The sequence below is a fragment of the Trichechus manatus genome, unplaced genomic scaffold (assembly GCF_000243295.1).
Source record: "Trichechus manatus latirostris isolate Lorelei unplaced genomic scaffold, TriManLat1.0 scaffold00061, whole genome shotgun sequence".
In the NCBI taxonomy this organism is placed as follows: domain Eukaryota; kingdom Metazoa; phylum Chordata; class Mammalia; order Sirenia; family Trichechidae; genus Trichechus; species Trichechus manatus.
The window spans coordinates 11,675,092-11,699,842 of record NW_004443997.1 but is presented as its reverse complement, the minus strand read 5'-3'; the positions used below and the strand labels follow the sequence as shown (position 1 = coordinate 11,699,842).

The 24,751-nt window shown below is 49.0% G+C and overlaps 1 protein-coding gene across 1 annotated transcript in view; it reads right to left on the bottom strand.

The window, feature by feature from the left end:
* RBM19 (RNA binding motif protein 19) overlaps window positions 1-24,751 on the bottom strand; it is a 149,188-nt gene that overhangs the window by 86,398 nt on the left and 38,039 nt on the right. Inside the window, 2 exon segments of the mRNA XM_012556310.2 lie at window positions 21,309-21,425; window positions 23,157-23,212. Coding sequence (XP_012411764.2) covers window positions 21,309-21,425; window positions 23,157-23,212 — 173 coding nt within the window.

Genomic DNA, 24,751 nt, shown 5'->3' with positions numbered 1-24,751 from the left:
CACCCTGTTCTGAATCCAGCTTGAATTTCTGACAGTTCCCTGTCGATGTACTGCTGCAACCGCTTTTGAATGATCTACAGTGAAATTTTACTTGCATGTGATATTAATGATATTGTTCCATAATTTCCACGTTCTGTTGGATCACCTTTCTTTGGCATGGGCACAAATATGGATCTCTTCAGTTAGCTGGCCAGGTAGCTGTCTTCCAAACTTCTTGGCACAGATGAGTGAGCATCTCCACCACTGCATCCATTTGTTGCAACATCTCAGTTGGTATTCTATCAGTTCCTGGAGCCTTCTTTTTTGCCAATGTCTTCAGTGCAGCTTGGACTTCTTTCCTCAGCATCATCGGTTCTTGATCATATGCTAACTTCTGAAATGGTTCAACTCAACCAGTTCTTTTTGGTACAGTGACTCTCTGTATTCCTTCCATCTTCTTTTGATGCTCCCTGCATCATTCAATATTTTGCCCGCAGAATCCTTCAAAATTGCAACTCGAGGCTTGAATTTTTTCTTCAGTTTTCAGCTTGAAATGCCAAGCGTGTTCTTCCCTCTTGGTTTTCAAACTCCAGGTCTTTGCATATTTCATTATAATACTTTACTTTGTCTTCTCGAGCAGCCCTTTGAAGTCTTCCATTCAGCTCTTTTACTTAATCGTTTCTTCCATCCGCTTTAGCTACTCTAAGTTCAAGTGCAAGTTTCAGAGTCTCTTCTGACATTTATTTTGGTCTTTTTTTCTTTCCTGTCTTTTTAATCACCTTTTGCTTTCTTCATGTATGATGTCCTTGATGTCATTCCACAACTCTGGTCTTTGGTCATTAGTTTTCAGGGCGTCAAATCTACTCTTGAGATGGTCTCTCAGTTCAGGTGGGATATACTCAAAGTCGTATTTAGGTTCTCGTGGACTTGCTTTAATTTTCTTCAGCTTCAGCTTAAACTTATGTATGAGCAACTGATGGTCTGTTCTGTAGTCAGTCCCTGGCACTGTTCTGACTGATGATATTGAGCTTCTTCATCATCTCTTTCCACAGATGCAGCTAATGTGATTCCTGTGTTTTGCATGTGGTATAGTCACTGTTTACATTGTTGAAAAAAGGTATTTGCAACAAATAAGTCATTGGTCTTGCAAAAGAGAATTAAAAAGAAATGAGGTAGAGCTATATGAACTAAATCAGAAGGCCCTCTGCTATGGATTAAACTGTGTCCTCCAAAAAGGTATGTGGAAGTTCCAGCCCCTTGTACCTGTGAAGGTGACCTTGTTGGAAACGTGGTCTTTGAAGATGTTGTCAGTTAACACGAGGGAATAGTGGGGTAGGGTGGGTCCTAATTCCATCTGAGTGGTATCCTTATAAAAGAGAAGAGACACAGATACAGTCACAGAGGAAAGATGAGGCAGAGATTGGAGTGATGCAGCTACAAGCCAAGGAACACTAAAGATCGCAGCAACCACTAGAGGCTGGAATAGGTAGAAGAATTCTTCCCCAGAGCCTTCGGAGAGACATCTTGAATTTAGACCTCTGGCCTCTAGAACTGTGAAGGAATAACTCTCTGTCATTTTAAGCCATTATGTTTGTGGTGCTTTGTTACAGCAGCCACAGGAAATGAATACAATCTCCAAGACATATTTTAGAGGGGAGAAAAAGCATGACGACAGAGAAAAGATGATACAATTTTTCATGTAAGTGGACCCAATGCAACCGCATATACTGTCTACAGGGTCACACAGGTATGAATGCACAGAAGAAGATCTAGAAGGAGCAAAAGCGAGAAAGAATGCACTTGCGTATTAGGTGTGTGGTTGTTGTTGTGGGGTGCTGTCGAGTGGATTTTCAACTCACGGCGACCCCATGTGGCAGAGTAAAATAGTGAGGGTTCAACAAACTATGAACAATTACTACTAGGTTGAATTAAACACTACAACGATTATGACGATGGGCAGTGTTTTGTTCTGTTGTACATAGGGTCACTATGAGTCGGAACCAACCCAATGGCACCTAACAACAACAACAAACAGTGTCGTGTTTGTAGGTCAGAGATGATCACATATTTATAGTTTAACCTGATATCTGTAGGCTAAATGGTACCCCAATCACTGAAGTGGCCACAGAGGTGGTTGGAGGGAAGAGGAGAATTAAAATAAAACAAAACCAACAGAAAACCCCGGGCCCTGAGTTCACAGGTCTTCCCTGTAACGTACTCTGTTCGCTTGCTCCAGTTGATGGAAAACCCGAGAATCCTCCAGAAAGCAGCACTTCACCACACACCGTGGTGCTAAGAGCTCTGGGAGGTTTCCTGGCTGGGGGCTGTGGCCGCTTCAAAGGTCTAGGGTGGCCATGGCCGTGCCCACACAGAGGCCTCACAGAAATCAGGTCCCCTAACTGGGAGGAGGAGCCATACCCCCATTCTGGGCTGATGGTGATGCCCCTGGCCGGGAACACGGCAAGGCTGGGACATCCAAACAAATGAATTTTATTGAGACTTTTATGTTTTGGATGCTCTCGTGACACCCCTCTGAGACGACTGCAGATAGCCTGGGTTTTCCCCAAAATCTGGGCTGGGGAGTCAATGTTCTGAAATGGATTTATAAGAGAGCAGACGTGAAGAGAAGGGAGGTGGGAGCAACAGCCGACAACCCTGGATTCCTATCCCAGCCCCACAGACGGAGAAATGTATGAAGACTCGAACCAAAATGGAATCTTGAGGCCAGCACAGCCTTTCTCGTTATATATGGTAAAACTTGCGAAAGCTGGAACCTGTGTAAGGTGGAAACCTGTCAGAGAAGGAAAACGCAAATATTTTTCACTAACAGAGAGCAATAGAAAAGGGGTAAGACTGCACCCTGCTGAAGGCAGAAAACTCAAGAGACCTGGAAAAACAAGGCAGTCCTGGTGAGTTCCTGCTCTCACAGGTAATTAAAAAACAAAATAAAACACCAAATGCCACCCTGCCCCTACCCAAAAAAACAAAAAAACAAACAAACCCAAACCAGTAGGTACTCATGGAGCCCCATGTATGTCAGAGCAGAACTGTGCTCCATAGGGTCTTCAATGGCTGACTTTTGGAATGGAAGTAGATCGCCAGGCCTTTCTTCTTTGGTACCTCTGGGTGGATGTCAACTGCCAATCTTTTGGTTATCAGCTGAGTGCATTAACTGTTTGCACCCCCCAGGGACTATATAATAGTCTCTACTATTTACTGAGTGCTGATTTTGCACCAAGCACTAGGCCATGGGTTCCCAAACTTTGTTGGTTCATGGCACCCTTGGTGTCTCAGTAATTTTTTTCATGGCACCCTAGGGCAAACAAGAAACACTGAGCCATCATTTATTAATTAGTTAGGTCTAAACAACTTAACAGCAGTAGTTCACACCCTCCCTGACAGATGTTCCTGTTTCTCTCAAAAAATTAAAATATGCTGTGGCGCACTTCACTGTGGCATCCCAACGTGTGTCGGCGCACAGTTTGGGGGACCATGGCCCTAAGTTAACTGCCTTACTTTCACTCCCTCATTGAATCCCCCAATTGCCCTGGCAAGTAGTACTATGGTCCCCATTTTACAGATGCACACACTGAGGTTCAGGATGTCCAAGTCTCAGAGGTGGCAGATGGAGGCACAAGGATTTAAACACCGATCTGATGGACTACCAGGACTGCCACATTCAGTTGTACAGGTTGAACACTGCACAACTCTTAAGTCTGCCAGTTCTACAGACTATGACACTGCTGCTCTGAATCACTGCACTAAAATATTAAAACCCACATTCAGAATTTGTGTTTGATTTTGCACAAAGCCTCTAGCTCTAACAGCTCCTCCTCTCTTCACTCAGCAGCTTCTTGCTTTGACTTCTGTGGTCAACTTATTGAACCCTCAGCCTACATCCCTTTCCCAGGCAAATTCCCAGACTAGCAGACATTTAACCTTGGTGGCCAAGAAGCAAAATTACCAACTCTAATAGCGTAAATTGCATCAAATTTCAACCACAAGTGGGCTTGGCAGGGAAAAAGATCTACAGGTCTAAGTGGACCCAACAAGTATCTTAGGCCTGAAATCTGGACTAAAGTAGGGGCCAATTTAATAGAACAGAGTTTCTCAAATTAGGGTCTGCTGCCCCTCAGACAGATTTGTGTGTGTGTGTCTATGTATGTATGTATGTGTCTGTGTGTGTTGGGGGGCTGGTAGGGGGTAGTTTAGCCATTTCTGTAGGATAATTTTAAAAGTTTCTGTTTTTATTTAGACAATCTGATTTTTTAAATATGTCTATACACATGTATTTTATAACACTACTGTGAAAAATATTGGATTTCATTGATGAGAAAGTAACCATTCAGAGTTCCTGGTAGTTGGAACACAACCTCCATGTGGGGTCCTATGACCCCCAGAGCATCCACATATGGGCACAATGACCTCAAAAGACCTGTGCTGGAGAATAGTGCTTTACTCTGGTGGGAGTGGATGCCATATTGTGTGGAACCTGTCTTTATAGAGACGGTACCCACTAGCAACAAGAGATCAGTCAGCCAGATGAACAACAAAATGCTTTTCTCTTCCCAATTCAAGAGTAAGTGGTTATCTATTTATTGATATTTCAGTAATACTCGAAAGCTAACTTTTATTTTTAAGTGACAGAGATGGCCTAATAGAACCACTAAGTGACACTGAAGGAGTCCTGGTGGTGCAGTGGTTAAGTGCTCAGCTGCTAAGTGAAAGGTCGGTGGTTCTCATCCACCAGCTGCTCCACAGGAGAAAGATGTGGCCGTCTGCTTCCATAAAGATTACAGCCTTGGAAACCCTTTGGGGCAGTTCTACTCTGTCCTGTAGGGTTGCTGTGAGTCGGAATCAACTTGACAGCAACAGGTAAGCGACACTGTGTTAAAAGGGGTGTTTGATGACAGGCTGAGACTCAGATAAGCAAGAGGTCTGATTACGCTGAACCGGCAAATAAAGTCTTCAAGTTGGTATTCTCACTCTGCACAACGTCCTTACTTATGCAAGCAGACACTCCCGGCATTAGCATTACTGACGTACAAATACCGAAACAGATTAATGGTCTAAACCTGAGGCTACATCCTTCTAATATTACAACTGGCATTCGGAATTTATTCCGGCAAAACAACATCATCCATCACACTAAAATAACACTGTTAATTTGAATTTTATTGATTTTAAATTTTGCTTGTGTTTGAAAATGTGACTTGGTCTTATAGTCCTATATGAACCGTAAGCATAAGTTGTCAGTTTATTCCGAGTTTTACATTTGTACACATTTAAGTAACATAATGATAAAAATATTGACATCAACACGAGATTTTTATTTTTCTTTAAAAGGGTTATGTATGTGTTATTCAAGCTTGAGGAACGCCATGACAGCATTATGTGATTTTATGAAACGTTCCCTTAGAATATAAGCCCCGTTCAGAGAATATCATGTAATTGAGCTCCCTTACTGCAGAGTTTTCTTCAGTGAGGACCAGAGAGAGAAGGTAACTTTCCCAAGAGCACACAGCTGGTTAGCACGGTTGGGAATAAAAGCCCAGTTCCCTGGCTCCTAGTGCAGTCTGAGGAACCACAGTTCTACTCTGACACACATGGGGTCTCCAGGAGTCAGAGCCAACTCAGTGGCAACTGGTTTTCTCCCTGGCTTCCTAGCACAGTCCTAGCATGTTCCAGGAGCCATGGGCACGAGCCATGACAGACAATGGCTGCCCTGGGCCAGAAAGAATGCCAACTCCAATTTCAACATCGTCGACCTTGTTCCTTACAACAAAGCAGGCACGGCTGTCAATCTTGCCATTTTACAAAGACAGGCATGAGTCTCAGAGATGTTAAGTAACCTGTCCGTGATCACTAAGTTAGTACGAAAAGTCCTATAAGACCTGGTCTCTTCCCTAAAGGGTTTTAATGGAGTGAAGCTTGCATCTACTTCCCCCTAAACCCAGACAGTCTGGTCCCTTCCTGGAGTTCACGCTTGTTTCTGTAACCCAGCACCCAGCCTCCTTAGAGATGCTCAATAAATATTTGCTAAACCAACGGGTTCCTCCTTCACTAAGAAGCAGCGTGTCGAGATCTCCCTTTTCCAAGGAAAACTCTGAGATGCGCAGCAGACAGCCACAGAACGCTCCTCAGATATCTGGGGGCTGCCCGCTGCCTCTCAGCACCCAGGATGCTGGGTGACTGCACCACAATTATCGGCTCCAACAATGAGCCGATGGCGGCCCGCCCGACAAGCCCAGACAAAGCACGGAGACCTTGTAACTGAAAAGGCACTGAATGGCGCAGGCAGAGGTGTGAAAGCAAGGTGAGAGCAAGCGTGGCGGCTGCCTGCGACTGGAGAGAAGGGACGGGGCACAGCGCCACCTCACCCCCGGGACCCACACGCTCTCCCCTGGGCACCCGCCCCACGCCTGGGCTTCTGTTGCCCACTCTGGAATCAGCCCAGGCACGCAGCAAAACAAAATGTCGGTTGCAATGAAGACCAACTTGGAAATCTCCATACCAGGAGGGAGGAAAACAACCACCACCAAAAAGAAAACCCCTTCCAACTCATAGCAACCCCATGTGTTACAGAGTAGAGCTGCCCTATCAGGTTGTCTGACTGTAATCTTTATGGAAACAGATTGCCAGGCCTTTCTTCTGTGGCACCCCTGGGTGGGTTCAAACCACCAATCTTTAGGTTCAGTAGTTGAGAGCAAACCATTTGCGCTACTCAGGGACCACTTCTCAACTCTCAGCATTCACAGTTATTTTTTTAAAGGGGAAAACTAAGTAGGCTCTCCCATCAGCTCAGGGTTGGGACTGCTCCACCAGTCTACCTGGCAGAGTGAAACAGGCACGCCATCCGGAGAGGGCCTCTTGACTAAGAAATACCATATTCGTAGGCGAATACCTGCAGCCACTTACCCATCACAGATGCTGCTCCGAGGCCCACGGCAGACATCACTAATCAATTACAATGCCATTACCTGCATAGCCTGAACACAGCCTTATACTCCTCTAGTACAGGATTCTAGGTAGCCATGACCAATGGGTTTGTGCTGGCTCGGGAGACGGAAGCTACCTGCTGTGGCCGGCCTAGCCCAACCCTGTCACTGATTCATTCAACAAACTGAGGCCCTGAGAAGTCACACAACTGTCCAAGGTCATGCAACTGGTATGAAGCCGAGCTGGCGCCAGAATTCAGGCCTCCTGACTCCCCGCCTGGTGTTCTTCTCTTTTGGAAAATCACACTGGCTCCTTTCCAAGCCTACAGCCAACTGCTGATGACTGAGGTACAAGGAGAGCATGAAAAACGGATAACCTGAGCAGCCCGTCTGAGCACGTGGTGCTCGTCCTGGTTTGAGCAGCAGAACTTTTACAGCCGCCGACCAACCCCTGGTGGACATATTTGTAGGCAGAGAGCAGCGTAACTAAGAAAGGAGAAGGGAAGGATCTGGTATAGGGTTTCTGCAAAGTAGGCCCCTCGAATGAAGGAACTATCATCCAGTTTACACTCCCACCAAATTCCTCAGGGCTGTGCTCTCAGGGATCATAAGCAAGGAAAACCGAAAACCAAACCAGTTGCTGCTGAGTCTATTTTGACTCATAATGACTCCACGTGTGCCGAGTAGGACTGCACCATAGGGTTTTCAAGGCTGTGACCTTTCAGATGCAAATTGCCAGGCCTTTCTTCCGAGGTGCCTCTAGATGGCTTCGAATTGCCAACCTTTCAGTTAATAACCGAACACTTAACCATTTGTGCCACCCAGGGACTCCTTCAACAGGGAAAGCCGTGCTTTTGGAAACATGGATTTGTGCCCACCCTGTAGACCAAGTGTCTGGAGGGACACGGATCAACAGGAGCCCAAGGAGGTTATGCACTGGTTTCTCAGCTCTCTCAAAAGGATGTAGAAAGACTCACCCAAATGGTACTTTCTCACACCGCAAACAACTGAAGCTTATTATTTTTCTACTTTCTCTGTAGTACCAGGTTCATGCTATTATATAAAAATAGATCCTGGAAGATAAAATATACTTTCTAGGTCAGCCTTTTCATTAATTTCCCTGGGTTCAGTTAGCCTCACTGAAGTGATAAAGTGTATAACCTGTGCAGCAGATAAAAGTTGGGATAACTTCTCTTCCCCTCGTCTTCCTGCCTCCCCGGGCTACTGACTATGTGCCTGCAGAGAGTTAATTTTCTTTTGACCAAAGAACCGGACCACCTGCTGCTGATCCCAAAGCCTGGAAAGTTCTCCTTTCTTTGATCACGTGGACTCTACCACTGATATATTCCCGGAGTGGAAGAGTTACATTGGGAGTGGGCCTGGCCCCTCACTCCATCAGGAATCCTGTCCATAGCACCCTTAACAGACAGTCATCCTAACTTTCGCTTGCTTCCCTCTGGTGATGGGGAACTCACTACTGCACAGAGTGGCCTTTTCTAATCCTTATGGATTAGGATGTTCATTTTTTAAACACTTTTTAGTTTGAGATAATTGTAGATTCGTATGCAACTGTAAGAAATAATAGAGACAGCCTGTGTACCCTTCAGTCAGTTTCCCCCAGTGGTTAACATCTGACCTAACTAGGGTACAATATCACAACCAGAAGATTAGCAATGCTACAATCCACCAGCCTTATTCAGATTTCACCAGTTTTACATGAGGCATTTGGGTGTGTATTTGGTTCTGTGCCATTTTATCACATGTAAAGTCTTGGCCAGTACCACTAGTCAAGATACGGAACATTCCATCAGAAGGATCCATCGTGCCACCCCTCCTCCCTAACACCTTGCAACCATTTATCTGTTCTCCATCTCTATAATTTTGTCATTTCAGAAATGTTACATAAACGGACTTGTACAGTATGTAACCTTTTGGGATTGCCTTTTTTCGCTCTGCATAATTCTCTGGAGATGCATCCAGGTTGCTGTGAGTCTGCACAGTTCATTCCTCTTTATTGCTGAGTATTATTCCATGATATGGATGTACCACAGTCAAACTATTCACCCACTGAGGGACACCTGGTTTCTAGTTTTTGGCCATTATGAATAACGCTGCTATGGACGTTTGTATACAAGTTTTTTTTTTTTTTTAAATTTTTAACAGCTTTACTGAGATATAATTCACACACCATCAAATTCATTCACATGTAAAATATACTATCCAATGGTTTTTAGTATATTCACAGGGTTGAGTAATCGTCACCAGAATCAATTTTAAAACATTTTCATCAATTAAAAAAGAAACTTCACACTTGTTAGCTATCACCTCGCAACCTTCTCATTCCCCCCAGCCTTAAGCAACCATTAATCTACTTTCTGTTTTTATAGATTTCCTTATTCTGGATGTACTGCATCACGCAAATCTGCCACAAAAGACCTCTTTAAAGTGTTAAAAAGCAAAGATGTCACCTTGAGGACTATGGTGTGCCTGACCCAAGCCATGGTATTTTCAATCGCCTCATACACATACGAAAGCTGGAGAAAGAATAAGGAAGATCGAAAAAGAATTGACGCTTTTGAATTATGGTTTTGGAAAAGAATATTGAATATACCAGAAGAAGAACAAATCTATCTTGGAAGAAGTACAGCCAGGATGCTCCTTAGAAGCAAGGACTTTGTACATGTTATCAGCAGGGACCAGTCCCTGGAGAAGGACATCATGCTTGGTAAGGTAGAGGGTCAGTGAAAAAGAGGAAGACCCTCAATGAGATGGGCTGACACAGTGGCTGCAACAATGGGCTCAGACATAGCAATGATTGTGAGGATGGCGCAGGACTGGGCGGTATTTCATTCTGTTGTACACAGGGTTGCTATGAGTCGGAACCGACTCGACGGCAACATCATCATTCTGGACATTTCATAAAAATGGAATCATACAATTTTGTGGTCTTTTTGATTGTTTTCACTTAGCATAACATTTTTAAGCTTCATCCACGTTGTAGCATGTATCAGAACCTCATCCTTTTTTATGGCTAAATAATATTTCATGGTAGGGATGGGCCACATTTTGTGTCTCCATTCCTTTACTGATGGACACGTGTGCAGGTTTTTGTGTAAAAGCCCAGGTGTGCAATTGCTGGGTCTTACGGGAAGTGCATGTTTAGCTTTGTAAGAAAATGTCATACTCTTTTCCAGAGCAGTGGTATCATTTTACATTCCCACGGCAGTGTGAGAGAGATCCACTTTCTCCCCCAGCATCTTGTGTTACCACTACTTTTACTGCAGCCATTCTGATAGGCGTGTGTGTGTTTGTTTTGATCCTTTGCAGAAACTAGATTCTCGGTAACATCTGCTATGAGTCTCAGCCCTGTGGTCTCCTCTCTGGCATTCCTTCTGTAGGCTGGCCAGCCTTCATTCCTCTCTCCTGACAGAGCCTGGTTAGCTCACATTGCCCCCTCCTAGAGCAAGGGGCCCAAAATTAAAACCTTGATTCAAGATGTGGTCATGCCTTGGAGGGGTGGGGCATCAGGGATTTGGACCATGTGTTTCTGTTGAGCTGCATCCCACAGCTGGCTAATGTGGACCCTGGAGTCCATTAAGAACTCCAGATCTTTTTTTTTTCCCCAAATAAAAAATATGCCAGGCAAGGACTCCAACATTCTGCCTTTGGGTTGTTCACTAGCAGAACTGATTCCTTGGCATTTTGTGGTTACTGCCTGGTAACTGGAGCCCTGGTGGTGCAGTGGTTAAGAGCTCAGGCTGCTAACCAAAAACTCAGCAGTTTGAATCCACCAGCTGCTCCTTGGAAACCCTTTGGGGCAGTTCTACTCTGTCCCATAGTCAGAATCAACTCAACAGCAACAGGTTTCGACCCAGTAACTATAACCACCCTCCCAAGTGGGCCCATCACTTCCTTAGAATATAGTTACCCTGAGGGCAAGAAGGTGTGTATTTGTAGATAGGCACTGGTGGTTCAGTGGTAGAATTCTCACCTTCCACACGGGAAACCTAGTTCGATTCTGGCCAAAGCATCTCATGCGCAGCCACCACCCACCTGTCAGTGGAGGCTTTTGTGTTGCTATGATGCTGAACAGGTTTTAGCAGAGCTTCTAGACTAAGATAGACTAGGAAGAAAGGCCTGGAGATCTACTTCTGAACATCATCCAATGACATCCCTATGGATCACGATGGTCCGATCCACAACCGTGTCCGGGATGGCGCAGGACTGGGCGGGGTTTCATTTCATTGTGCATGAGGTGCCCTTGAGTCGGGGGCCACAAACAACAACAATTTTTAGACCAGCTTTGATAAGCATCACAGACATTCAAAACCTCAGGGGCAACGACTGCCGAAGACAGGCGTACGCTAAGGGCTCTTGAGTGGATGCATGAAAGGATTAAAAAGGCACGTCTCTGTCCCTTGAATTTACAATGGAGAAGGTGGTGCAGAGAGAGCGTGAGTGGGAGTGCAAATCCGAATCCCACTTTGCCACTGGCTCAGGGTTTTATATCCAGGATGCCATCCCGACTTGTGAGCATCAGTTCCCCAAGGTGGTGGGGGAGGAGCACACGAGATCAGCCTGGGCAGGGCCTGTGGTAAGTGCTCAGTAAACGTGGGGAAAACTCACCAACAATGCCTGGCTCACCCAGCAGAGATGCACCAATAGGGACACCAATACAGCCAACGCTTATGTTCCTGCTGATACTCCGGGGCTAACAGATGCCCCAAATCAGGCGTGCCCCACAGGAATGTTCACTGTAAGCCCCAGACACAGGCACACGCACGGACAAACCCACTGAGAAGCACGGCTTTGGCATTGGCCCTACGGTGAGGGGTTACCTGGGATGCTCACAGGTGGCTGGAGCAGGGCTGGGAGTGACTCACAAGCTCAGGCTCAAAATCTGGCGCCAGGCAGAACTGGGGTGGGGGGGAGTGGCTTCCGGTCCTGTCCCTGGGTGGCCTCAGGCGGGTGACTGCACTGCTCTGGGCATCAGGAGCACTTACCTGAGACGCTGTCGGGAGGATCTGTGTAATGTGCTTAGCACATCTGGCGTGTGGTGACACGCAGGGATGCTCCTCAGTGTCACCTGCCATCAGCAACACTGTCACCAGCATCAGTGCTGCTGGCCACATTCGGGGCCCAGCACCCTCTCTCCTCACAGGTCACCCCCCAGGGAGAGCTGCCTGGAGGGAGAGGCTCTCAGGAGCTCAGGGGACAAGGTGGGCCCCCCGCGCCCAGACTGAACAACCGAGCGAGGTCTCCTTCCATCCTCTCCTGCCGCGTGCACACTGTTTCCACGAAGCCACAGTCCTCACTGGGAAATGAGCCCGTTTCCGGTTATGCGCAGAGCCCGCCCTGGGAAAGGGCATCTGAGCTGGGGCTGGGGGAGGAGGGGCTCAGGCAGCCTTCTACACACAGCCCACCCACTTCTGAGCGTGTCCCTGGGAGGATGCACAGGCATACCCCGCACTTACAGTCCCACTAACTGCAGCACCAAGGAGGCTGGGAGGGCGGGGCCTTGATCTTGCTCAGTTTTTTTAGCTCACTGATTTTATTTTTGATTTATTTATTTATTTTTTTGCTGCTGTTGAACATACACACAGCAGAACATACACCAATTTGACACTTTCTACGTATACAATTCAGTGACCTTGATTACATTCTTCAAGTCGTGCAGCCATTCTCACCTTTCTTTCCCGAATCGTTCCTCCATTAACATAACTCACTGCGCCCTAAGCTTCCTCCTATCTACTCTTTCCAGTTGCTGTTGTCACTTTGATCCCCTATAGATAGTTCTTAAAAGAACACAGTGGTTCTCGCTCATTTTGATGGCCCTTCCCTCCCGGCCAAGCTGGCATCCCCCCCAGACTGCCCCATCGCCAAACAGGGCATGTGATCCACCACTAGCTGCTTAGGTCCTAAATACAGGGGCGTCCTCCATTCCTCTCTCCATCACTCCCCTCATTCAGACAGCCAGCGAGGCTCTGCAAACCTGTTCCCATCTGACCCCTCACCCACTCCCAAGGCTGACACCTGCTCCAGGCCATGCTCCCTCTTGTCCAGGTGACCACAAACCCCTCTTGCTGGTCTTCTCTCATCCATTCTTGCCCCTTCGAGACCAGTCCCCTCACAAAGATCTTCCACAAATACAAGTCAGATTCTATTACTCCCTCTGCTCAAAACCTCCACGGCTTTGGAAGAAAATCCAGACGCCTGAAATGCAAAGGGCCAAGAAGAGCCCAGGCAAACCTGGAGAAGAACAAAGACACCAGAGATCGAGACCACACCTACAAAGCCCAGTAATTAAGATCGTGAGGTACCGGCACAGGGACAGACAAACAGACCGACGGGCCAGATGAGAGTCGAGAAGCAGCCTCTCACATCCACAGTAACCTGATTTACGACAAAGTCAGTATTGCAGAGCACAGAGCACAGAATGGTCTTTTCAGTAAAGGATGCTGGGCCAACTGAATATCCACGCAGGGAAAGAGTGTACCTCGATCTCTACCTCACGCCACACACAAACATCAATGCCATATGGACCGCATACCTAACGGTGAAAGTTTAGAGGCTCTAAGGACAACACAGGAAAGCAGCTTCACGACCCTGGGGCTGGCAAAGATTTCTTAAACGAGACCCAAAAAGTTCTAATCCTAAAGGGAAAAAATGATAACCCGAGACTATTAAAATCAACAGCCTCTGTTCATCAAAGGATAAGGAGGCTGGTGGCGCACTGGTTAAGCACTTGGCTGCTAACCGAAAGGTTCGCAGTTCGAACCCACCAGCTGCTCTGAGGGAGAAAGATGTGACAGTCTGCTTCAGTAAAGATTTAAAACCTTGGAAATTCTATGGGGCAGTTCTACTGTGTCCTATATGGTCGCTATGAGGCGGAATCGACTTGATGGCAATGGGTTTGGTTCTTTTTTTGTGGGGGGAAGGGGTTTATCAAAAGACACTGTTAGGAGGGTGAAAAGCTACCCACAGACTGGGAGAGAGCCTGTGATGCATATACCCTCCAAAGGGCTTGTATCCAGAATAAGGAACTCCTCAACAGGGGCCAAGGGGCTGCAGCGTTATCTGTAACATCTGCATGTTTCATAAAAACCAGCTGCTGTCGAGTCAACTCTGACTCATGGTGACCCCATGTGTGTCAGAGTAGAACTGTGCTCCATAGGGTTTTCAGTGGCTGAGTTTTCGGACGTAGATCACCAGGCCTTTCTTCTGAGGCACCTCTGGGTAGACTCAAACCTCCAACGTTTCGGTTAGTGGTTGTGTGCGTTAACAGTTTGCACCACCCAGGGACTCTGTGTTTCATAAGGGAAAAGAAAAAATATCTTATCCGTGTAATTCAAACTAAAAGACAACAACAACAACCCAGTTCGCGGACTCCGAGCCTCGACTGCCTTCCCTTAGGGCCCGCCTCCTCTTCACTAGGCCTTGTCTCACTGACAGGAGGAGTTGGCAAACTTTCAGGCTTACAGGCTGTGCGGTCTCTGTCGCCACCACTCAACTCTGCTGCCGTCACAGCCGGAGACAATCCAAAAACAAACAAGCGTGGCTGGACTTGGCCGGTGGATGGGACAGCGCCAGTCTAGGTCTTTCCACAGAGGCGCATCTGGTAGGAGACGACCTGGGGACGGAGGGGCTGTGGTCACAGCCCTGTCCCTTCTCACCCAGCCCCTTTCAGAGTTTGGCTGGGTGTCACTTTCCCTCTGTACAGTCGTCCTGCTGGCTCTCGGGAGCTGCCCACGGCGGCTGATTTTTGCAGAGCTTCTTCCCTAAGAGTCTGAGGAACAGGAAGCCTGCCTCCCCCACCCCATCGGAGTTAGCCAAGAGCAGATTAAAGGGCTCCTCGCGGCTTTTGGAAAAGCACCACTGACAACCAGGGGTTAACTAGGCGGCGGCCGGGAGCCTGGGCGAGTGGGGAGCCCAGGCAGGCACGCTATCCTTGGCCCCCGCCCCGCAGTCATGGTCACGGCCAGAGGAAATGAGGAGGAAGGAGGCGAGGGAGGGAGGATGCTGTCCACCAAGTGAGGCGTGCCAGGTGCGCTAGGGACAGGAGATGCAAGCCGTGTAATTAAGGCCTCCAGACACCTGTTGTGAACTCACCCATTCACACCCTAGCAGGTGGTTCACACCTCCAAGAAAATAACCAAAAAAAAAAAGATGCTTAGGATGAAAGGAGAAAGCTCTCCAACTGCAGCTCTGGCCAGCCTGTTTAAGGCAGTGTTCACTGGCCACCTGGGGCTGACATCCTCTGGGGACACTTCCAGGGGGCTAGGGTGTGGCTCCAGAGTGAGGGTAGCCTGGCTAGACCCCTGCAGAGCTGTGTGACCCTGGGCAAACTCCCAGTCCTCTCTGGCCCCGCTTGCCTTATCTGAACCAGGGTTCGTGGAGCAAAGCTTAGCACGGTGCATCTACAGCTCAGCAGGTATCATGGAGCACGCTACATACCAGGCACCTAGCAGGCACCACGGACATGGCAGTGAATCAGACAGTGTCTGTCATTATGGTCTGGGGGACACTAAATAAACAACCATGCGGATGGCAGTGAGCTGTGCAAGGGACACTGTGAGGTGGGCTGGGGTGGACCGGGTAAAGGGGCTGCGGGAGAACAGGCCAGGGGTCAGCGAAGGCCTTTCATTTTCAATAGAACAACTACTGCGTGCCCTCATCATGCTTACTCTGTGCCAGGCACTGTCCCCACACCACTGCCCTCTGAGGCTGTAAGTGGTATGGAAGTCTATGCCCATTTTCCAGATGAGGAAATGGGGGCCCAGAGAGGTTAAGTAACCTGCCCAAGGTCCCACAGCTCGTGAGTGGTGGAGCTGGGATATGAACCTGGCGGGCTGGCTCCAGACCATGCATCCTTAATCTTACTGCACTGTAGATGTGAGCTACACCATCATCACCTAAAAATGATGTTTCTAAGTTGTGGACATTTTTCAAATCGAGGCCAGACTTTAAGGTACAGGATCCATGAATGCTGTTACCCTCTCTGAGGTACTTCTTAGCGGGCCACTTTTCCTTTGCTCCTGCTGTGGACGGAGAAGTCTGCTCGCACATGTGTCGTGTGCCTGAACACACGTGCACTCGCAAGGCCTGGGCGTCCCGCATCTTCCTCTCTCACACTCCTCTTAGCAGACAACAGGGGGAGGCCCAGCCAGAGTCCCACTTCACTTACAGACTCTCCGACCCAGAACCCAGCTGGTAGGGAGAGAGTTACACTGGGGGAGGGCTGAATCGACTTGATGCCATCCGGTTACGGATTATTATTGGATGCTGTGGAGTTGATTCCAACTCATAGAGACCCTACAGAGCAGAGTAGAACTCCCCTGTAGGATTTCCTAGGCTGTAATCTTTATGGGAGCAGAGTGCCAGTTCTTTTCTCCTGCAGAGCCTCTGGTGGGTTCAAACCGCCAACCTTTCAGTTAGCAGCTGAGCGCTTAACTGTTGCGCCACCTGGGCTCCTTCCATATATACATACATATATACACATAACTCATTACAAATCCGTTGCCATCGAGTTGATTCCGACTCATAGTGACCCCACAGGACAGAGCAGAACTGCCCCATAGAGCTTCCAAGAAGCAGCTGATAGATTCGACTGTCAACCTTTTGGTTAACAGCCACTTAACCACTGCGCCACCAGGGCTCCACGTATACAAATACATGCACATATATAGTTACAGAAAAGAGAAAAAATTCTGCAGAGAACCTCTAGGGATTTTTGTCCACCCACCAGCTCGGCACTACTGTTAACAACAAAGGCTCTGTCTAGAGTCAGACCCGCCCCGAGTTCGAATCCTGGACCCACTGGTTTTGTGCTGTTGAAAAACCCCCACGAACGTTTATTAACACCCTACTCTGTACGAGGCGCTGCACCAAGTGCTTCGTATGCGTAATCTCATTTCATCCTTTCAACAGCTCTTGAGGCGGCCGGCCACGTGGTGAGAGCTGGGAGCCAGCTGGCCAAGTGGGCGGGAATTGGGGCTCTAGGGCCGAAGTCTTCACGGGGAAATGGAGACAACAACAATGACTCCACAAAGCTGTCGCAATAAGTGGACTCCTAACAATGCAAAGCACAGTGCCTGGCACAGAGGTCCGTCTTGGAAAATGTACATAATAAACACTAACACTTATTGCTACATCATCATCATAATGCTGTTGCTGTCAGCTGCCGTGAAGTGGGCCCCCGACTCATGGCAACCCCACGCACAACAGGATCAGAGCATTGTGATCCACAGGGTTTTCACTGGCTGATTTTCAGAAGTAGATCATCAGGCCTTTCTTCCTAGTGTATCTTAGTGGAAGCTTTGCTGAAACCTGTCCAGCATCATAGCAACATGCAAGCCTCTACTGACAATAGATCACAGCATATGTTACCATTACTATTATTACTTCATGAAAGGGGAAACTGAGGCCTAGAAGGAAAAAGGGAGGGGCAGAGAGAGAGAGAGGACCAGGATCCCCATCTCTTAATCCACTGCTCTGTCCACTCTCTGAGTTTTCTAAAAGTAAGTCCCGAATGGTTCCCGACGATGATCCTGCAGAAATGTGGACGTCCAGTGTCTCTTAGCACTGGCCCGACCACTGCTGAGGGCTGAGCGTTTAAGTGCTGGAGGCTTGTGCAGCAAGGCTCGGGGAAGGCTAGTGGCCCACAGGAAAGGCCCTTTGCAGTGGCAGAATTCTCGTCTTCCATGTGGGAGACCTGGGTTCAATCCCTAGCCAGTGCACCTCATGCATAGCCACCATCCGTCAGTTGCTGGAATGCTGAACAGGTTTCAGCAGAGCTTCCAGACTAAGATGGACTAGGAAGAAAGGCTTGGTGATCTACTTCTGAAAGTTGGCCAGTGAAAACCCTTCGGATCACAGCGGTCCGATCTGCATCCCATCAGGGATGGTGCAGGACCAGGCAGGGTTTCATGCCACTGTGCATGGGGCCGCCATTAACTGAAGCCGACTAGACATCAGCTAACAACCACCACCACCTCTGGCTTGGGCCAGGAAGCTGCTGCCCCAGCTCACCTGTGACGCACAAGGGGCAGGTGAGGCAGGTGAGCTGCTGCCCCCAGTGGTCAGTCTTTAGAACCCTGACACTGCTCTCCCCCAGCCCCTGCCCTTGCACCTACACGCTCCGGTGCCACCCGCTGTCACTGTCTCTTCCCTCCTTGGTCCTCCACTAGACAAGAGAGCTCCACAAGACAGGAGACTGTGTCTCTCCTGAAATGGCCGGACGCCTGGCACAGGACCTAGTCTCTGGCACACACTCAGAGAAGAGGCTATGTCTCTTCTGAAATGGCCGGACGCCTGGCACAGCACCTGGTCTATGGCACACACTCAGAGAAGAGGCTATGTCTCTCCTGAAATGGCCGGACGCCTGGCACAGCACCTGGTCTCTGGCACACACACCGGAGACAGTGGTTCAGCTAAACTGAGCCGGGAGACGATAGCTCCTTCTGGACATGCGACAACCACGCAACGGATGACAGAGCGGAGGAGTGCTTCATGACCAAGGCCCCGGGTCAGACGAACTTCAGTTCAAACCCTTGCGCATTGTATGGTCCTGGGCAAGACAATGCATCTCCCCAAGTCTCAGCTTCCTTCTAGGGGCAGCAGGGGTGACAGCATCGCTCTCTCCCGGGCTGCTGTGGCTTAAAGGAGATGAGAATGCACAGTGGGGCGCTCAGCACAGAACCTGACACCTGGCCAGCACTCTGGAAAAGGGAGCTGCGGCTATTACCCCTGGTAGGAAGAACCCTCAAAACCTGCCTGGCAAAGTGGGCCACGCTGGCTCCCCTACACCCTGCAGTCTTCCCCTAGCTAATGACCTTTGCTGGCCAGTGGCTTTGTCTGCAACACCAGCTCTGGCTTCCCCGACAAGCTTTGTCTCCTTGAGAAGGCTGACAGCGCCCCCTGCTGGCCACCACTGGGAACTGCCCCGGCCCTAGCCGAAGCGAACAACAAAAGCGAGGTAGTAGTGCCCCAAAGAAGGGTTTCCATTTCAGGGGTTTATGAAAACTACCATCGGAACAATGGCAGAGCGAAGAGACGCCGCATGTGATTACGTTCGGTGGACACTAACTCCTTGTCTTCTAAAAATAAACATGAAACGTGAGATCAAACAAAGCGTGCTTCCTCTCCCGTTACTGTCTTGTTTCCCCGGACCAGCGTCATCCTAAATGAACTGCGGAACCGAGCGGAACTGTCATTTTGGCGGGATATTACCTCCTTAGCAAGCCTGTTTGGATCTGGTGGTTCTGAAATTGGACACTTTTTAAAAAGCAGATGCACGTTACAATGAGCAGACGCACGCGAGGCTAAGGATACCCGCCTTCTCGTAAGGACAACCATACTTACTCCTCTGGACGGATCTACCCGGTGCAGAGAGCTGGCAAATGTCCCCCAGGTTGCGGCCCAATCTCCCCAGGCTGTTAAGGCCACGCAGGGGCCCTGGAAGCCTCTGAGACCCCTGGTACTGAGAACCCGTCGGTGCCCAACAAACCCCGTCCATTAATGAACTGTATGCCATCGTTGGTTTAGAATAAGATGGGAGAGGGGCAAGGATTTTCAAAGCAAATTCCCCAAACAGCCTCCCATTCTTTACACCAGTGAGTGGAAGCGAAGAGGGTAGGTTTCACACCAGGATGATTCTCTAAGTTTCTAAAATACAGGATCATTTTGCATCTGCATTTTACCTTCGGAGTTGCTAACTGGTAATTCTAACAGGGACTTACCTCCTCTGATCTCCATGCCAGAAATCAACAGACACAGATTGGAGGAACAAGACCGAGTCCATGATACCCTCAGTTTCCACCCAAGATACTGTCGGTCCCTGGAACACTCTTAGACTGCAGCCAGGCCTCAGTGGTTTGCTGGGTGGGGGCTAACTGCCTCTGCTGTCCATTCCGAGAGCCGGCGGGTCTCTCTCTGCACTGCCCAGCATGTGCCATCACCCAGGACTGCCCTGGCTTGAAACCTTTTCCTTCAAGTCTTTTCATAAAGATGTCTCAGAGCTTGGTGCTGGGTGACACCTAACTAATCGGAAAAGCCAAACGGTGTCCCAGGCCACCAGAGGGGTTGCCAATGAGTGGTCCTTGGGCTGAACCTGGCCCACAGACAGACTGTCCTGTGCAGTGTTTGCTTTCAAAACGTGAATTAGCTGCCAACTCACTTCCTGTAAGAATCCAGAGTGTCAGTTTCTCTCTGAAAACACCAGAAGACGTGGTCCTATGGCATCACACTCCTGTCTGGCAGCACAGCTGGGAGAGAAGAGGCCCACAGCCTGCTTTACTGCTCCCATCAGCCACTGGCCCCTGACGGAGAGTTTTCCACCCTTGTGCTGCAGCAAATGCACCCTCATTTCAAAAGGGACTCTCCATGGGCAGCAAGTGAGACCAGTGGTCCCCAAGTCCAGCTGGACATTAGAATCCCCTGGGGAGCGTTTATCCAAATACCAACGTCTGAGCTTCAACCCCAACAAGGGAGTCAAACTCCCTGGGGGCGGAGCCACACCAAAGGTGGTGGTTGTGTGCCATGCAGTCAATTCTCACTCACAGTGACCTCCTGTGACAGAGCAGAACTGTCCCATAGGGTCTTCTAGGCTGTAATCTTTATGGAAGGAGCCCTGTTGGTGCAATGGTTCAGCACTTTGGCTGCTAACCCAAAGGTTGGCAGTTCAAACCCATTCAGTGGCACCATGGGCAAAACGCCTGGTGATCTGCTCCCTTAAAGATTAGAACCTAGAAAGCCCTGTGAGGCAGTTCTACTCTGTCACGTGTCGCTGTGAGCTGAAAATTGACTCAAGATGGCACCCAGAACAACAACAATCTTTCCGGGAGCAGATTGCTGGATCTTTCTTTCCTGGAACTATTGAGCGGGTTCAAACAGCCAACCTTTGGGTTAGCAGCCAAGAGCTTAACTGTCGTACCACCAAGGCTCCGCCATAGCAAAGGTAGGTTTATATAAGTCCCAGGTGATTCAAAAGTGCAGCGAAGGTGAGAACCGCTGGCATAAACCAAAAGAGTGAGTCTGTGGTGGAGAATGTCAGGCAGGCCAGCAGAGAGCTGGCTTCTAGCCTCCTGGGGCTCCTGCCCCTCCCAGGGGTTGGGGACAGGGATGGAGAAGACTGCTTGCCCTTTTCTGCCCGCTCTGAGCAGAGGCGGCCTGGCTATTTGGACTTTTCTCTGCTTAGTGCTCTGGGACCATCCTCTGAGATTAAGGGTGATAAATCAAAGGCAGCCAGAAGCTGACCTTTTCAAGACCACTGCGCTGGCCTTCAGTGGAACCATCCAGGGCCTGAAGGCCGCCTTCCCCAAAGCTCCAGCAGTTTCTCCGCCTGCCCGCCCGCCCACCCACCTGCGGGTCCGAGACAGTACCGGCGCTTCTCACCTGAAGAGCTCTCGGATCTCCCGGCTGTCGGCCTGGAAGGGGATGTTCCGCACCAGGATCTTGGAGGTCGTCTGCTTTCTGGCCACTTGTTTTTTCCGAGTGGACGTCGTGGCTGGCCTGAAGGGTGCAGGGGAGAGGGCGCAGGTTATCTGTGCCCCAGCGGCACCTGCCTACACTGCTGCACCCCCCTCCCTCCCGGAACCGATGTTCCCGCCTTATGTTCAGATGAAGGATTCCAGGACTGTGTGCCCGGGGCTTGGGGGTGAAAGAGGAGGAAGGCAGTCTTCCCCGGGGTGATATGGATCACAGTCCTCTTCACGCCAGAAGAGCTGCCAATGTCCATCCTTGGGTACTGCTGCCCTCCACTTCAGAGACTCAGGGGCTATGTGAGACTTATAAACAGAGACCCTGTTTTTAGCTGCTAAGTTTTCGGGTACTTGGTTACGCAGCAACAGATGATGAACATGACTTCACTAGGCACATTTCCAGGGCTCAACAGCCACATGTGGCAACTGGCTACAGCCTAGACACTGCAGTATAGGACAAGTCCATCGCTGGAGAAAGTTCTATTGGACAGCACTGCTCCAGAATGTAAACTTCACAAGGAAACTCTGGCCCCACCCTTACGGTGTCTAGTACACCGTAAGGTTTCAATAATTGTTTGCTGAATCAAAGAATGGCTAAGTGCATACTGGCAGAAGTGAGAGCTTGCAAGGCTGACTGCAGGCTGACTCCCTGGAGGAAGCGTACTGAAAAGAAAGATCACCGCTGTGGCGAGTGCGCATGTGCCTGGCACTGTGCCGCGAATGGTTCACACATCTTCTAGTTACCACATTTTACTTTACAGGCAAAGGCACTGCCCAAGGCCACGCAGTTCCGAGATTAGAACCCAAAGCTGTGGGGCTCAGCCTGGGCTTCCTTTTTGATGCCACAGTTCTGGAACCCCCGTTAGACTTCTGAGGACTCCCCGTGCCAAGCCTTCCTCCTACTAAGGATGTTCTGCATTGCACAGACTGTGATGGGTGAGCACCAGCAGACAGAGTCTACACTGGATTCACAGGCCCCATTAAAGGACAGAGAAGAGAAGGCAGCAGCTCCAGGTCAATTCACTGGCAGCTAATTTGCTGAATGACCACAGCAAACGACCTACTTGCTGAAGACGAGCAAATAAATATCTTAAACCAGCTCTAGGACTGCCAGAGGCAGTCATTTTATCACCCGAGGCAGGTGGACGATAATGACGACAATAATAATAACGGTGTACGCCGGGCACTTGCTCTGTGCCGGGCACTGTTGGAAGCACCTCAAGTGTATCAGTTCGTTTAGATGTAAAAGCAGGTGGAGATGCCGGGGGAAAATGGAAACTCTGAAAAAATACCCCAGTGCTTCCGGAAACTGGTCGTTTGGCAAACTGGTCTGCTTCCAACTCTAACGTCTCCTGAACCTCTTTCAAATTAACGGGAGGCCGTCTCTGGGCACTGTTGTCCAGCTCTGAGAAAGAAAGGTCTATAAAGCCAAATCCCGGCATTCTATAGCTTCTTCTGATTCGTCTGAAGCCCTGGCAACTTGGCACTCTTCCTTGGCTTATTTATATGGCCAAAGTGAGCACCATTTGATTGTTTCTCCTGCACTTGTTCCTTTTATTATAATAAATGGTATTAAAACATTTGCCCGGAGGGCTGTCCTGGGCTCCGTTCATCAGGGAAACAGGTGTCGGAGTTGGGCTAAGGCGGTGCCACCTTAATGAGGAAGAGCCCTCAGATGGTGAGGGGCTGGGGTGGGGAGGACAGACTCCGGGGCAGACAGACAGACTCACATCGAAGGCCGGGGAGGACACCAAGGACTCACTTGATAGCTCTTTCTGAAATCCGCACTTCCAGCTTGTGGCCGTCCAAGACATGACCCTATGAAGTAAGATAACATGGCTCATCTGTCTGTCCTCTGGAATACTCACCCACATCCTCGTCCTTCATCAGAGAGAAGAGTTGCTGCAGGGCGGGGAAAGGAAAGCGGGGAGGGAGGACAGACCGTCCCCAGGCAGAGAGGCTTGCTAGAACCCAGCACAGAGAATGGCTTTTTCTGGAAATTGCTCAGGCTGAGCGAGCCTGCCACTGGTGGTCAGAAACCCAGCCCTCCAGTGTTCTCCAGCCATGAGTGGGCCTTGACCTTCAAACCATTCAAGGGGCATAGAATTGAGGCCTGACTTTTAAACCATTCAAGTGGCCTAGAATTTCCCATTGTTTAGTAACATTTTCAGGCAAAGGAACCCCTTTTGGTCTGGCTGGCAGATAGATATTGGTTTAGTTTGTATGTTCTTTTAAGATTCTAAATTGCAGCAGAGTTGCTTCTAAAGCTGGGTTTTACCATCAGTACCTTAAGGCCAAAACGGCGTATTAGCACAATTACCCTAAAAAGGCCCTCACATTTCTCATAAAATACAACACAGATAGCTTTGTATAAACAATTCTGACGGCAACATATACGTATGTGTGCATACAGCAACGCACAGAGATATAAGATTGCAAAGTGTGTAGAGTGGAATTTTACAGAATCTTTAGTTATGTGAAAGGGACAGATGGCTGCCTGGATTTGGAGAGATCAAGTTAAATGAGTACATGATGTCTAATAAGAAAGTTGGATTTCTAGTCTCTCTCAAAAAGCGGTAAACAACAAAAACCATAATAAACAAAAAACAGACGACCTAGTATCCCTAGGGCCCACCTTCCCACGAGGCAGCAATCGGCTGGGGCCAAGAAGTAGCTGCCCCTTTAGACAGGGCATGAGCACTCCGGCTAATGGGGGCCAGCCCCATGCACTAATGACATCACCTGCCTGGCCCCTGTCGGCATCTGAGATTGCACCCCCTGGTGGAGAGTCCCGGGTGGTGAGAACGGTTAATAACACTTGGCTGCTAATCAAAAAGTTGGAGGTTCGAGTCTATCCAGAGGCACCTCAGGAGAAAGGCCTGGGGATTTACATCAGCTACTGGAAACCCTATGGCACGCAGTCCTACTCTGACACACATGGGGTTGCCGTGAGTCGAGCTGGCTCGATCGAAATCATTACTCCCTCTTCCTAGATTGCTCTTCCCCCAGACCTTCGTGTAGCTGACTCCTTCTTGCCAGTTAACCCAAAAAACAAAACCTGCTGCCGCCGAGTCACATCCGACTCACGGGGAGCCTACATTTATAGAACAGAAGTGCTGCTCCATAGGGTTTTCTTGGCTATACTCTTAACAGAAGCTGAATGCCAGGACTTTCTTCCGCAGTACTGCTGGATGAGTCTGAACAGCTAATCTTTAGGTTAGCAGTCGAGCGTAATCTGTTTGCACCACCTAGGGACCTTCTTGCCAATTAGGTGTCAGCCGAACTGTCACCTCTGTAGAGGACTTCCTTGTCGACACAATCCAAAATAGACGCTTTCCCTACCCCCATGACGGCACC